This window comes from Bos taurus, chromosome 11, assembly GCF_002263795.3.
Source record: "Bos taurus isolate L1 Dominette 01449 registration number 42190680 breed Hereford chromosome 11, ARS-UCD2.0, whole genome shotgun sequence".
Classification (NCBI taxonomy): domain Eukaryota; kingdom Metazoa; phylum Chordata; class Mammalia; order Artiodactyla; family Bovidae; genus Bos; species Bos taurus.
In genome coordinates this window covers 19,042,949-19,056,752 of record NC_037338.1, presented here as the reverse complement: position 1 = coordinate 19,056,752, position 13,804 = coordinate 19,042,949, and the positions used below count along the sequence as shown (strand labels likewise).

Genomic DNA, 13,804 nt, shown 5'->3' with positions numbered 1-13,804 from the left:
ATGTGTCATCTTGATGCTCCATCATATTTGTGGTTGGATCATCCTAGGTTTGAAGAGAGTGCTTAAAAAGCAGGATAGTAAGTTAGACGACTGAGTGCAGGAAGACCCTGATACTCTGGGGAGAGGCGTGACCCCCAGAGTGCGTCGCCTTCTCGGTTCTGTGCCTGAAAACCGAGCTATCCCTGCTTTTGACGGACAGAAACAGATTCTTTGCCTCTTTCAGTGTCTTGTTTTTGTGTTTAAAAATGCCTATTTTGGAAACTCTTCTTACTGAATTAGTGTAATCCCCACTCCTTCAGGTTTGCTTCTATTTTTCCTTCGTCCTAAAAGGTTAAACTTGCTTCATATTGTATTTTTTCCCTAATAGTTTTTTTAAAACTCTTAGGTCTATTTTTTTTGAAATTTATTTTTATTGAAGTCTAGTTGATTTACAATATTGTGCTAGTTTTAGATATACAGCAAAGTATAAACAGATTTGTAACAACAGATTTGTTTATACATAATGTATGTATATATCTTTATTGTTTAGATTTGTTATAACCTATTATAGTGTATATATATTATAATATATAATAATATATTGAATGTAGTTCCCTGTGCTGAACAGTGAATCTTTATCTTGTTTATATATATGATAGTGTGCATATGTTAATTCCATACTACCAATTTATCCTACCTCCCCTTCCCCTTGGTAACCATAAGTTTGTTTTTTTTCTTTTATATTGGCAAACATTTGTTTTGGCCACGTGGCATGCAGGATCTTAGCTCCTCCACCAGGGATCAAACCCTTGCCCCTTGCAGTGGAAGCATGGAGTCCTAACCACTAGACCATCAGAGAAGTCCCTAGATATCCCTCTATCTCCCCTTGAATTAATATATGAAATTCTTTTTCTGTTGTTAAAGGAAAACTTTCCTGCCAAAGCAAAAATTTCTTGCTTTATGTGTAAAGGTTTTTACACTGTTGTATTTTGTAAATTTTGTGTCAATTTTATTAAATAGCTTTAGATTGAGTACTTGAATGTGGCATACGGTAAATTCTCTGTCACTTGCTTTAACTGTAACTGTGATCCAGTTCTGGCACGTCTCAAGTAGATTATGCGTGTGTGTGTGTGTTTAATATTTATTTATTCATGGTTGCTCTGGGTCTTCCTTGCTGTGTGCTGACCTTCTCTAGCTGCGGTGAGTGGGGGTTACTCTCAAGTTGTGGCACTCGGGCTTCTCGTTGTGTTAACTTCTCTTGTTGTGGATCAGACTCTGGAGCTCAGGCTCAGTAGTGGTGGTGCATGGGCTTTGTTGCCCCTCATCATATGGGATCTTCCCAGACCAGGGATTGAACACATGTCCCCTGCATTGGCAGGTGGATTCTTAACCACAGAACCACCAGGGAAGTCCTATGCATGTATTCTTAGCAGCAACTCAGAGATTCCAAGATCTGATAGGGCCAACTGATATGTGATGAGTGTCTTAAATCATGTGCTGTTTACTTTTGTGTTTAGTATATTGTAATTTTTTTTTTGATAAACCTGGTGTACTCTTACAAACCTTTGATTATTCAGACAACCGACTCCTGCGCACTGCTGGTTAATATAGAATTAGGGGACTTCTACTCTGGTTGCTGCAGTTGAGCATCGTGTTACAGATGGACTGTTTTACCTGTGTGTGTTTGACTAACAGTGGTTTGTATATTTTGGAAGGTGATTGAAGAAATTGAAGAAATGATGCAGGAATCACCAGACCCAGAAGACGATGAAACGCCTACCCAGTCAGATCGGCTTTCAATGCTTTCCCAGGAAATTCAAACTCTGAAGAGGTCTAGCACAAGCAGTTATGAAGAGAGTAAGAAACCTTACTTACGTTGGTGCTGTCTGTGCTTTCGTGTACCTCAGCTGTAGAGTGTGACCACCTTCAGGAACCTCTGGTCCTCACAGGCTGGGTTGCATACTCTTGCCCTCCTCACTCCCCTCCGGTGGTACTCAGGGCATTTGTTTATCTTTGCTTAGGGACTGTGTCATATTTACTTTTGAATCCTGTATTTGTCCGCTTGGGCTGCTGTAGCAAAATACCACAGGCTGGGTGGCTTAAACCACAGAAATCTGCTTCTTGCTAGTTCTGGAGGCTAGAAGTCTGAGACTGAGGTGTTAGCAGATCTGATTTCTTCTGAGGCCTCTTCCTCTGTCCTCACGTGGACTTTCCTGTGGTGTATCTGTGTCCTCATCTTCTCATTTTTAAGGGCATCAGTCACATTGGATTAGGGCCAACCCTAATGGCTTAATTTTAACTTCATTATCTCTTTCAAAATGCAGTCTCCAAATACAGTCATATTCTGAGGTGCTGGGGGGTAGGGCTTCAACAATGTCCTATTTCTCTACTATTTCCTGAGAATAAAGGGAAGTGCTGAGAAAAACCTGAAAAGGGTCTTCGGGAAATCTTCTGCCCTTCATCTTCCCAATTCTCAGTAAGATTCACACACTGGGGCATGTATGTTTAAGAATGTATTTAGCTTAATTCTTTCAGTTGGACTTTTTGTCTCTTCAGAAGCACCCCAGAACCCTGCTCAATGGCCTGTGATTTCTTTTCAGTACAGTGATTTCCTGTACTCTCTCTCTGCTTTCGTGTTCTTTTCCTTGCACAAGCTTATTAAGTCTTGACTGAAGTACTGTTCATGGAACCATTGATTTTAGACAAGTAAAAAATTTTGTTATACTTTTCTTCTCAGCCATTTGAGAAGTAACTTTCCCCACCTCCCTCTACTCAGACCTGCCCACCAGGAGTCTGAGACCACCACAAACCGTTTAATTGCTCAGAATATGATGTTTTTGCTCTTTGGCAAGAAACACTTTACTGTGCTGCCTTGAAACATTTTGGTCTTCGTGTCCGCTCTGCTTTGCTTTTCGGTCACAGGAGTGAAAAGGCTGTCAGTATCTGAATTAAATGAGCTGCTGGAGGAAATTGAGACGGCCATCAAGGAGTACTCAGAAGAGCTGGTGCAGCAGCTGGCCCTGCGAGACGAACTGGAGTTTGAGAAAGAAGTGAAGAACAGCTTTATTTCTGTTCTCATCGAAGTACAAAACAAACAGAAAGAGCACAAAGAAACAGCCAAAAAGAAAAAGAAACTCAAGAACGGCAGCTCTCAGAACGGGAAGAACGAGAGAAGCCACATGCCCGGCACAGTAAGTGGTGTTGTGTGGGTGACACGAACACGCTGGAAGCGGCTTCCGTGAGGCCAGCAGAGGCGGGCAGGACCCACGTGTGCAGGAGCAGGGCGTGCGCGGGGTCTTCCCCAGAGAGCTGAAGGCTCGTGTTCAAGACTGCCAGTGTACTCCCTCCTTCCGAGAGGTGTTTTCTTGGGGTGAGGGTATGATGGTTATCTGGACAACTCAGTGCTGAAATGTTTAGGAGGGAGGTAAAGAGAAGGAAGAGAGGGAGAATAAAAGAGAATGTCTGAAGGAAAAGCTTTAGCAGGTGACCATTTCAGTACCTCAAAATGTTAACAGAGGCTATTTATATTTGGCTGGTGGGCAACTGAATGATACTGCTCTCTTGTTTTTGCTTAGCCCTTGTGAGATATAGTAAGAAATGGGGTGCTTTTAGAGGTAGTTGAAGTATACGGAGCCTAAAAGCGGAGGTTGGCATTTAAATCGTTTTCTCCTGATTGATGAGTGAAGTTGGAATGAGAGGCTGTTACAGGCAGTTCCACGACATTAACCATTTGGCCCAGTATTTGGCAGACTAGACTATTAGTGACTGGTGAAAACAACTCGAGGGTATTTGAATCTTTGACTTTTGGTACAAAGCTTTTTGTTTTCTGCTTTTCATTTTTCATAAGTGGTGCTGTTAATTTCACTTGATTAAACTTCATTATGAACCTTAACTATTAAGTGTTTGAGATACATTTCCTGTTGGTCTTGTGGACATTTCATTTTTCTTTGATAAGTTGAGACCTTGTATCTTGCCACCTTTATGTTTCTATGTGAAGAAGTGTTGGCTTTGTTTTAAACTTGAATGGTTGGGCAAAGGGATTCATTTTCTAAATGGATTGTACCTTTTAAATTCATGATAGTGAAAACATGATAATGCAAATTACATCAAACTGGCCGTTACATCTTGAGTTATAAAAATTCTGTCTTTGACTAAGTCTGATTTATTCTTTCTAAAGACTGCTTATCAGAGAAATAGATCTCATTGATCAGACTCTGATAGAATCCAGGAAAGAGCATGGCAGTTCTGGGATGTGGAACTACCAATGAGAGGTAATACAAACCAAAAAGAATCTTACTATTTAGTCCATTCATTATATTGTCTTTGGCCCAAGAGTATATGCACATTTTCTTGGTTTAATGTTGTTTGTACACTGAAAGGACATAGTTTATAAACAGACTTTGCAAAAGTTGCCAGATATGTGGAGCAAAATATTTTTTAGAAATGGTGGTATTGGTTAAAGTGTTTAGTGACTTCTAGCGACAACTCTGAAGAAAACAGCACCCACCAAACAAAAAATCCTCACCCATACATTCCCCAAACCAAAACATCTGTTTGAGTATACAGCCCTGGATAAAGTTTGCTTTAATTAGGAACAGTATTTTATATCTCAAATTAAAATTATACCCTTTAAATTGTCCTTTTATGCAGGTGTGATTAAATAAAATGCTTAGTTAAAAAGTCATAGCGTGGTTGGTAATTTCTGCCTATCTACTTTTAGGGGTTACATGTAATTCCTCCATTTATTTGTGTTAACACTTAGGTGAGGAAAATAAATGTATCCCTAGAGTAGTTTAAATGCTTCTTTTTCTAACTCCCATTTAAAAAGGGTTTGAGTGGATTCATTGTGTGATTTTACATGGTATTTATGTTGAGAAATGGATTTGACAAGGCAACGTTTAGGTCTTATTTGAACTTTTATTAGCCTTGAAATAGATTCATAGGAACAGTAAATTTTTTTTCCCCCACAATATTTGGACATGTGAAGTTGCTTCTTGAGTCCTGATCTGCTATTTGTGTCAAAACCTTTAATTAGGCTAATAATGGCATCACTAAGCTCGTGGCACTAGTTCCCACCATCATCATGAAGCTTAAAAGGATGGCGAAGAGCCATTCCATTTGTGACACAAGGAGCCTGAAACCTATCAAGGATTCTGAAAATAGTGATCGGTGGCTCAAAGGAACTTTAAAGTGAAATGGCCAGTGGCGAAACAGATTCCAAGATACTGCCTTTCCAGGCCTTTTATATAACATGCAGTTTTGGCAAGGCCTGATCTCTGGATTGGCTATCACATTTGGTGGTTTAGTTGCTCGTTCGTGTCCAGCTCTTTTGTGGCCCCATGGACTGTAGTTCCTCTGTCCATGGGATTTCCCTAGCAAGTTATATTTCCCTGGAGTGGATTGTCATTTCCTTCTCTAGGGGATCTTCCTGATCCAGGGATCGAGCTGCATCTCTTGCATTTCAGGCAGTCTCTGGCAATGGAGATGGATTCTTTACCGACTGACTCACCAAGGATTGGTGACCCTATTGTAGATATCATGCATTACTTGTTTTCTAATAACATTGGTCACTTTTTTTCTTTTTACCTTAGATATGTTTTATATCTATCAAAGACTTGGACTTCTTCATTATTCCCTTAAGCACATTTCATTGAAACAGAGCATCAATTTGTAGTACTTTATCCATAATTGCCAACTTGTTTCCTTTTGGTACAGAGAGACTGTAATAAAATATGAGTGTGAATAGAGCAGAGTTTAGGTTTTCATTTTGGACGCATACTTTGTTTGAAACATTTGCTACAGTGAAAAAAAATTAGTGGGCTTAGAGAAGCTATTCATAAATATTAAATAAATTTCTGAGTATCTTCTGAAAGTGAAAATGTTGATTTAGTTTTTAAAGTTAATCTGTTACATGTTGGATAAGATAAAAGTATTCATTCAGTAAACATTTGCAGAGTATCTTTCTTGTGCCAGGCACTGTTGAAGATACAGTGGTGAATAAAACAGGTAAGGCCTCTGGCCTCTTGGAGATTATATTCTAACAAGGGAGACAGGCACTGAACAAAGAAAAGTGTGACTAGACATTGTAACTTCAGGTCGTAACAAATTCCATCAAGAAAAGGAAAAGCTTGGTTGAGGCAGTTGCTAGCAATGCTGTGGGGAGCTGTTTCCAATGTGGTAGTCACCTTGTCACTTGCTTCTTCTGGTGGGCTGGGCAGGTTGTCCTGCCCCTCTTCAGCTCTCTGTTAGGAGGGGATGTTGGAAGAGTACATCTTCTCCTTGGCTAATGAGACTTAAGTCAGTTCAGTTCAGTTGCTCAGTCGTGTCCGACTCTTTGCAACGCTATGGACTGCGGCACACCAGCCTTCCCTGTCCATCTGCAACTCCCGAAGCTTGCTCAAACTCATGTCCATCGAGTTGGTGATGCCATCCAACCATCTCATCCTCTGTTGTCCCCTTCACCTCTTGCCTTCAATCTTTCCCAGCATCAGGGTCTTTTCCAGTGAGTCAGTTCTTTGCATCAGGAGGCCAAAGTATTGGAGCTTAAGTTTCAGCATCAGTTCTTCCAGTGAATATTTAGGGTTGATTTCCTTTAGGATGAACTGGTTTGATCTCCTTGCAGTCCAAGGGACTCTCAAGAATCTTCTCCAACACCTCAGTTCAAAAGCATCAATTCTAGAGTGTCGATTAATAGAGTCAGAGACTTTATTTCCTTTATCCTATTCAGCATCTAGAAAACCAGGAGTGGGGAGTAGCGATCGGAATGGTTGAAGGGCACTGGTAGTGGGTTTGGTGGCGCGCGTGCATTTCTTTGAACTGACTATGTTGTGTTGGGCTGTGGCGTGACCATTTACGCTACTGCCTTTTTCTGGTGTGACCTTCCTTCCTTTCCTGCTTCCACTGTCCTCTTGGGAGATTTCTTTTCTTCTCTCTCTCTTTTTTTTTTAACTCATTATTCAAAATAATGGTCAGGCATTATCTTCCTTTCTTAGACCTTTTCTTGATGACTCTTATTCCAATGCAAAATTGACAGTCCTCTCCTTCTGGGGTTAGTATTATTTCTCTTAACTGTTGCTGTTAGTACCATGATGCCATATTGTAATTTTTTGTTTTCATGTCTGTCTCCGTTATGGTTCCCTGTGGATAGAAAATGTAACTTTATCTAACTTATTCCTATGTCCCACATTAGGTCCTCAATAAATTTCTGATGAATAAATAGTAAAAACAAAAAAAAAAAAAAAAAATTTTTTTTTTGCAAATCTGTATTTCTTCCTTGGATCTTTCTGCCAGGTGCCAAACACATTGAGGCTGAATAGCATATTGATTAAGAACTTTGGGTTAAGAGCTCTGATTGAATCCTGATCCTGCCCCTGGGTACATACCCCTTTGAATTTTGGAGGGATTAAGTGAAATTATGATGTGTATAAGAGTAGCATATATCCTGAGTAAATGCTAGTTATATGTCCAGCTGTTTACTAGACATTTCTCCCTGAATATCTTGTGGGTATCAGGAATTTATCTTATCAGACTGAACTCACCATTTTTCCTGAAGGTGAATTTATTCCTTATATATTTCTTTTGACTGTAGTGAAACTATAGTCTCCCCATTCACCAAAACCAGTGGGATTTTTAGGTCAAAAATACAGTTTTAAGCAACCATCTTTTCAAAGTGTCCTACATAAATGTTATCCAGTAACAGCATAAATCGAGTGGCCATTTCCCCAAACCCCCAACGGATGATGGTTATTATTCTTCTTATATATACTGATCCAGTAGGCAGATAATGGTTTGCTTTATTGACTGTTTGTATTCTTTGTGAGTTGCCTGTTGTGTCACATTTGAGCTGAGGGTACACATACTCCTGCTGTCTTAGTACCATACTCTGTGGTGATCAGTTGCTTAAGTCTCTCCTTAGGAAGGAGTGCAGTCTTTGCGAGGATTCACTCACATTGTTTCCCCAGCATTGCACCTAATTTGTCAATACACATTTGTTAAATTGAAACTTCACAATAAAGAGGATGGAATCTCAGAGGATTTGGATTTGTGCTTTGAATTATTGTTCTGTCAGGGATTTTTTGGGGCGGGGGCCAGTCTTCTGCTTCTATCAAGTAGATTCACAGGTCGTTGAATTTCAGTGGCTGTTTACAGGAGTACAAGAACAGGTTGAAGTACACCAGCTGTCTCTACATTAGTAATTTAAGAGATTAAACTAATTTAGTAGTGGTTGTCATCTGGAGTTATCTCACATTGTAAAGACATTAGTGTTTGCCTGCCTAGAATGGATGTTCTTCCTGCTTCGGAATCCAGTGTTTGTCAATTACAAGTCATGTGTAAGGTTTCTTATTCAAAGCCTAGGCCTGAGACGATGGGAGTGTATACAGTATCTTTTCTGTTGTCCATGTTGCACGGAACTGTTGAGAGTTCTAGTGTATTGCTGGCACCACCAGCAAAAATGTATTGGGTTATCCAAAGAGTTCATCAGGGTTTTCTGTAAGACACATTCTTTGACCAACCCGATATAATTGCTTCAGTCTATCCCAAAGAAGTTTATTCTGAAAGCTTCTGAGATACTAGTAATTGGTGACTCCATTGTAAAAAGAATCATACTACCCTAATTTATTGCTTTTGGTGTTGGAGAGATAACTGCTTAAGGATGAGGAGGAGCTAGGGCTTGGATGATAGATAATCTTTTTTGTGTGTATTTTTCTTTCACAGATGCATTGCTCCATCTGTCTGTATGACGCACTTAGCTTGTATTATGACTATCAGTCAATCTATTTTATTTCTCTTTTACATGCAAAAATGCCCAGTATTAGTTTTTCATTTAATCTTGACCAAAACTGACTTTAAGAAACATTTATTTTTATTTAGACAGCTACTATTAGATTATTCTGAAGTTTTCTAGTTTATACAGGCAATAAAGCCTAGAAGAAATTGTTCTGGCATAACTACTTGAATTTGGTGCTCTTTAAATATACAAGGACCTGTGTTTCTGTTGTTGTTCCTTTTTAATTTGGAATTTAAAAAATTTACATTTCCTAAGATAATTTAGCCCAGGGATTAGCAAAGCAAACTATTGGCTGAGGGCCAAATCAACCCTCTGCCAGTTTTATTAATAAAGTTTTATTGGAACACACCTATGTTCTTTCATTTACATGTGGTCTATGACTGCGTTGGTGTTATAAGTAGAGAGTTGAATAGTTGTAACAGAGACTGTGTGGGCTGCAAATCCAAAAATATCTACTATCTAGCCCTTTATGGAAAAGTTTGCCAACCCCTGATTTAGACTAAAATTTGATAAAATTAAAAATTAGAAGAAAAAAAAGTAAGCTCCTTTTAAGTGAGTTTGTGTAGATAAAAGATCACTGTGTTGTGACTAAAATTTACTATAAAACATAGCCCTATTTTATTCTCAGAGTGTGTTGAATTATTCCTTTTCTCAGGGCCCCTCCAGCAGCCTAAGTTATGCCCACAGATGGTGATACTGTCCATCTCCAAGTCACTTGGCATGGGTCCCCACCTAATAACAGACCTGTGTGCTGTATCAGATTCCCAGGTGTTGTTCAGTCGTTCAGTCGTGTCTGACTCTGTGACCCCAGGGACCGCAGCACACCAGGCTTCCCTGTCCTTCTCTGTTTCTCAGAGTTTGCTCAAACTCATGTCTGTTGAGTCGGTGATGCCATCCAACCATCTCATCCTCTGTCGTCCCCTTCTCCTCCTGCCCTCAATCTTTCCCAGCATCAGGGTCTTTTCCAGTGAGTCGGCTTTTCACATCAGGTGGCCAAAATATTGGAGCTTCAGCTTTAGCATCAGTCCTTCCAATGAATATTCAGGGTTGATTTTCCTTTAAGATTGACTGGGTTGATCCCAGTTTCCCATTAACTAAATGAAGAGAGCCAGCAGGTAAACCAGTTGTCTCCAGACTGGGGGACAAATGAAAAAAAAACAGAAAACAAACTGACAGTTCGTTGAACATACTGTATTTATACACAGTGATAAAAGATAGTTTAAACAGAGTAGTAGAGAAGGTGGGAAAGGGCTGTTTCTGTTCCTTTTCTAAATAGTGGTAGTTGAGAGGATAAAGTCAGCTCTATACACATACTTGAATGTAAATATTAACACATTTTCAACAATAGTTTGTTGATATTTTATAGTACTTTGCATTTATATATTGCAAAGAATATTCCTAAAAATTAGCATTAGGCATAAAATGGAAGGTCATTATAGGGTGGAGAGAAACTTAGTCATGCATGTTTATTATTTTAATAATTCACACCTATGAATTAAAAATTACTTTAGATATGGAACAAATTTGTATTTTGGTGGTACCTGGTGGCTTAGCTGGTAAAGAATCTGCCTGCAATGTGGGAGGCCTGGGTTTGATCCCTGGGTTGGGAAGATCCCCTGGAGAAAGGAACTGCTACCCATTCTAGTATTCTGGCCTGGAGAATTCCATGGACTGTATAGCCTATGGGGTCACAAAGAATCGGACACAACTAAGCGACTTTCACTTTCACTTTATCGCCTAGAGAAATGTTATCTAGAGATAGTTTTTGCTATCTTACTATTATGTACTGTTTGTTTTCTGCAGTGGTTTTTTGGTATCTGACTGTAATAGTGAACTTTCATGATTTAGCAGTTACTGTAGTAAAAATCAGGAGTCTATTCGTTTTTATTTTAAACTTTTTATTTTGTATTGGAGTATCAGATCAGACCAGTCGCTCAGTCGTGTCGGACTCTTTGCGACCCCATGAATTGCAGCACGCCAGGCCTCCCTGTCCATCACCAACTCCCGGAGTTCACTGAGACTCAGGTCCATCGAGTCGGTGATGCCATCCAGCCATCTCATCCTCTGTTGTGATAGTTTCAGGTGAACTGTGAAGGGATTCAGTCATACATATACATGTTTCCATTCTCCCCCAAGTTCCTCCCTTATCCAGGCTGCCATAGGAAATTGAGCAGAGTTCCCTGAGCTATACAATAGGTCTTTGTTGGTTATCCATTTTTTAAAATACAGCAGTGTGTACATGTCCATCTTAAACTTCCTAACTGTCCCTTCCCCCTATCCTTTGCCCTGGCAAGCATAAGCTTGTTCTGTGGGTCTGATTTCTGTTTTGTAAGTAAGTTCATTTATATAAATGTGATCCAAAAGGATGTATGAACCCCAGTGCGTGTGAACGAAGTCATTTCTAAATGTCAGTATGACGCTCCTGGTCCATCCATGTTGTTGCAAATGGCATTATTTCATTCTTTTTAATGGCTGAGCAACATCCCATTGTACTACATCTTCTTTATCCATTCCTCTGTTGCTGGACATTTACATTGCTCACATGCCCTGGCTATTGTAAACAGTGCTGCAGTGAACATTGAGGTGCGTATGTCCTTTTGAATCATGTATTTCTCAGGATTCTGCTCTTGACCCCTTTATGTCTTGGAGAGGTTTATAGTTGTTAACATAATACAAATTCAAGTAAAAGCCATAATATTCCAGGAACCTCTGAACTTACTGTATATTTAGAGTATCCAGAAGTATTAGAAAAGAGTTCATAAATCTGCCAGGGTTATTTTACTCTAACTTAGTAGCTTTGAAAATGCTTGCCAATACTTAATTACCATATTAAGATGAAATTAAATAAAAATTTTAAAAGATCTTCAAATACAAGCAGTTAAATTGCTGCTAGTCCATTTACTCCTATTCATATCCCATCTTTCTGCTTTGAGAGTGAATTTATAAAATAGTAGTTCAGTATTTAAGATCTATTTAAATATTTACCTGCTTTGGTGTAACTCATTTTCTAACTTGGATCTTTAAAAAATTATTTTTGGGTAGAGTTTGCATTTATAACTGATATATAATCACATTAAAATTATTTGATTTGAGGAAGTGTCAAAACAAGCAAGATCAATTTTTACATCTTAGGTAATAGCTCACTAATCATTTGAATATTTTTACTTTTTTTTTTTTTCAACATTTAACTGTTGCTTTCAATTCTATGCTTTTCTCATCTTTTGTATTTTGATTATTTTGAGAATTTGAACTAAAAAATTAACCACTGTTCTTTACTGTAAATTAATATTTGAAAATCATGTCACTTAAACTATTACAAATGATGTGATTTATAAAGAACAGTAATTATGTTTGAATTTCACTTTCTTCTGAACTTTGAGTACAAAGAATATTAATGGAGTTAGAGCATGGATTAGAATAAGAGTCAGAAATAGGTGAAAAGCATTTCCTAATTGCTTCTCCCAAACTTTTTTCCTGTTATTGAGCTTTGATATTTAGATTTTTAAGGCTTTCCTGATAGAGGTCTGTGCCACTGGGTGTCACGTGAGGTGTCAGCTTAAGAGAAAAGCTAGGAAAATTTGGTAGCGGGAATAGTCTGACTTTCCTGACCTCTAGGTTAGTTTGGTTTTTCTCTGTCTTGGATCCTGCTTTCTGTGAAATGAGTTAAGCTGATGATATACTGTGCAGAGAATGAGCTGGTTTAAGACTCTGGAAAAGAATTAACAGACCACAATGCTGTATCTGATTCCGTGTTGCTTTTCAGTTTATGTGGTGTTGTCTAGCTGTTTTTCTTGTTCAGAAAGACCTTGAGTTACCTGAAAGTGTTACTTGTTTCTGTTCAAGTTTTCTGGCTGACTCAGTCCCAGACAGTAGTATCTTTCTTTGTGTTGTCTTCAGTCCTTTTTAAGCTGGAGACTATAATCAGGGTGGTTATTTCTGTTGCTATTTTATTTATATGAGGATAACTTGAAATACTCTTGTTTACTGTTTGGGAGAAAAGTAGAAAGAAAGTAGAAATGTATGGTTATTTCTCTTTGGGAGTTTTTTCCCATATGTTGTTCTAGCCGCCCCCCCCCCCCCACTTTTTTTTTCTAAATTGTTCTAGCCTTTAAAGGGGAATACAGCCCAAACATTTTTTGAACATTTATATTTGCTGAACACGCTAAGTGCTTCCCATGAACTATTGTATTTAATCCTCACAACAACCCTGTAAAGCAGATATTATTGCTGTGCTGTGTTGTGCTTAGTCATGTCGGACTCTTTTGTGACTCCGTGGACTGTAGCCCGCTAGGCTTCTCTGTCCACGGGATTCTCCAGGCAAGAATACTGGAGTGGGTTACTGTTTCCTCTTTCAGGGGATCTTCCCAGACCCAGGGATCAAACCCATGTCTCTAGCATTGCAGACGGATTCTTTACCGCTTGAGCCATATTGCTGCCATTTCTTAAATGGGTAAACGAAAGCTCAACAGAGAACTTGGCTCACAGAACCAGTGTGCACTGGAGTGCAGATGAACAGACTGTACAGAGGTGGGGGACCTGTGGCTCTGGGTTCTCCAGTTGTGAGCTGTGCGGGGTGATGTGGATGGGCCTGGAGGGCTTGGCTCATTTCTTTGTCTTTTAGATTTTTACAGATTTTTTTTTTAACCTTCTATATCTTGTTTACACTTTGTTGCTCCTGTTTTTGTCTGAGAAAAATTTCCAGAGAATGACTGACTTTGAAACTTTAGTATATACTCATGCCAAGGAAGGAAGCAGTCATGAGGCAGTCGTGAGTATTCTCAGTATAAACCAGGTGACCAAGGCCCTGAACTCGGTAAACCCCTTCTCCTGTCCTTGCCTTGTTACTTTGGCACTTTGTCAGCAGTGAGGGGAACAATAAAGTGAATACTGTAACGCTTAATCATTTTCCTGCTTATAAATGGGCTCCCATCAAAATTTCCATCCTGAGAAGGGCATTTTACAGAGCTATTTACACCTTCATTAAGATGTGGTGGATCGATTACAAAATAATTTTAGACTCACAGAACCTTCACCAGC

General features: G+C 39.1%; 1 protein-coding gene across 3 annotated transcripts in view; it reads left to right on the top strand.

Annotated features, from left to right (window-relative positions):
* The window catches only part of FEZ2 (fasciculation and elongation protein zeta 2), a 45,168-nt gene that overhangs the window by 12,140 nt on the left and 19,224 nt on the right, over window positions 1-13,804 (top strand). For all 3 annotated transcript variants that reach the window (XR_809638.4, NM_001205335.1, NM_001193050.2), the window contains exons 4-5: window positions 1,695-1,836; window positions 2,902-3,170. Coding sequence is in view for 2 of the 3 variants with exons in the window: in NM_001205335.1 (NP_001192264.1) it covers window positions 1,695-1,836; window positions 2,902-3,170 (411 nt within the window). In the remaining variant the exon portion in view is untranslated. The remainder of the gene's footprint in view (window positions 1-1,694; window positions 1,837-2,901; window positions 3,171-13,804) is intronic.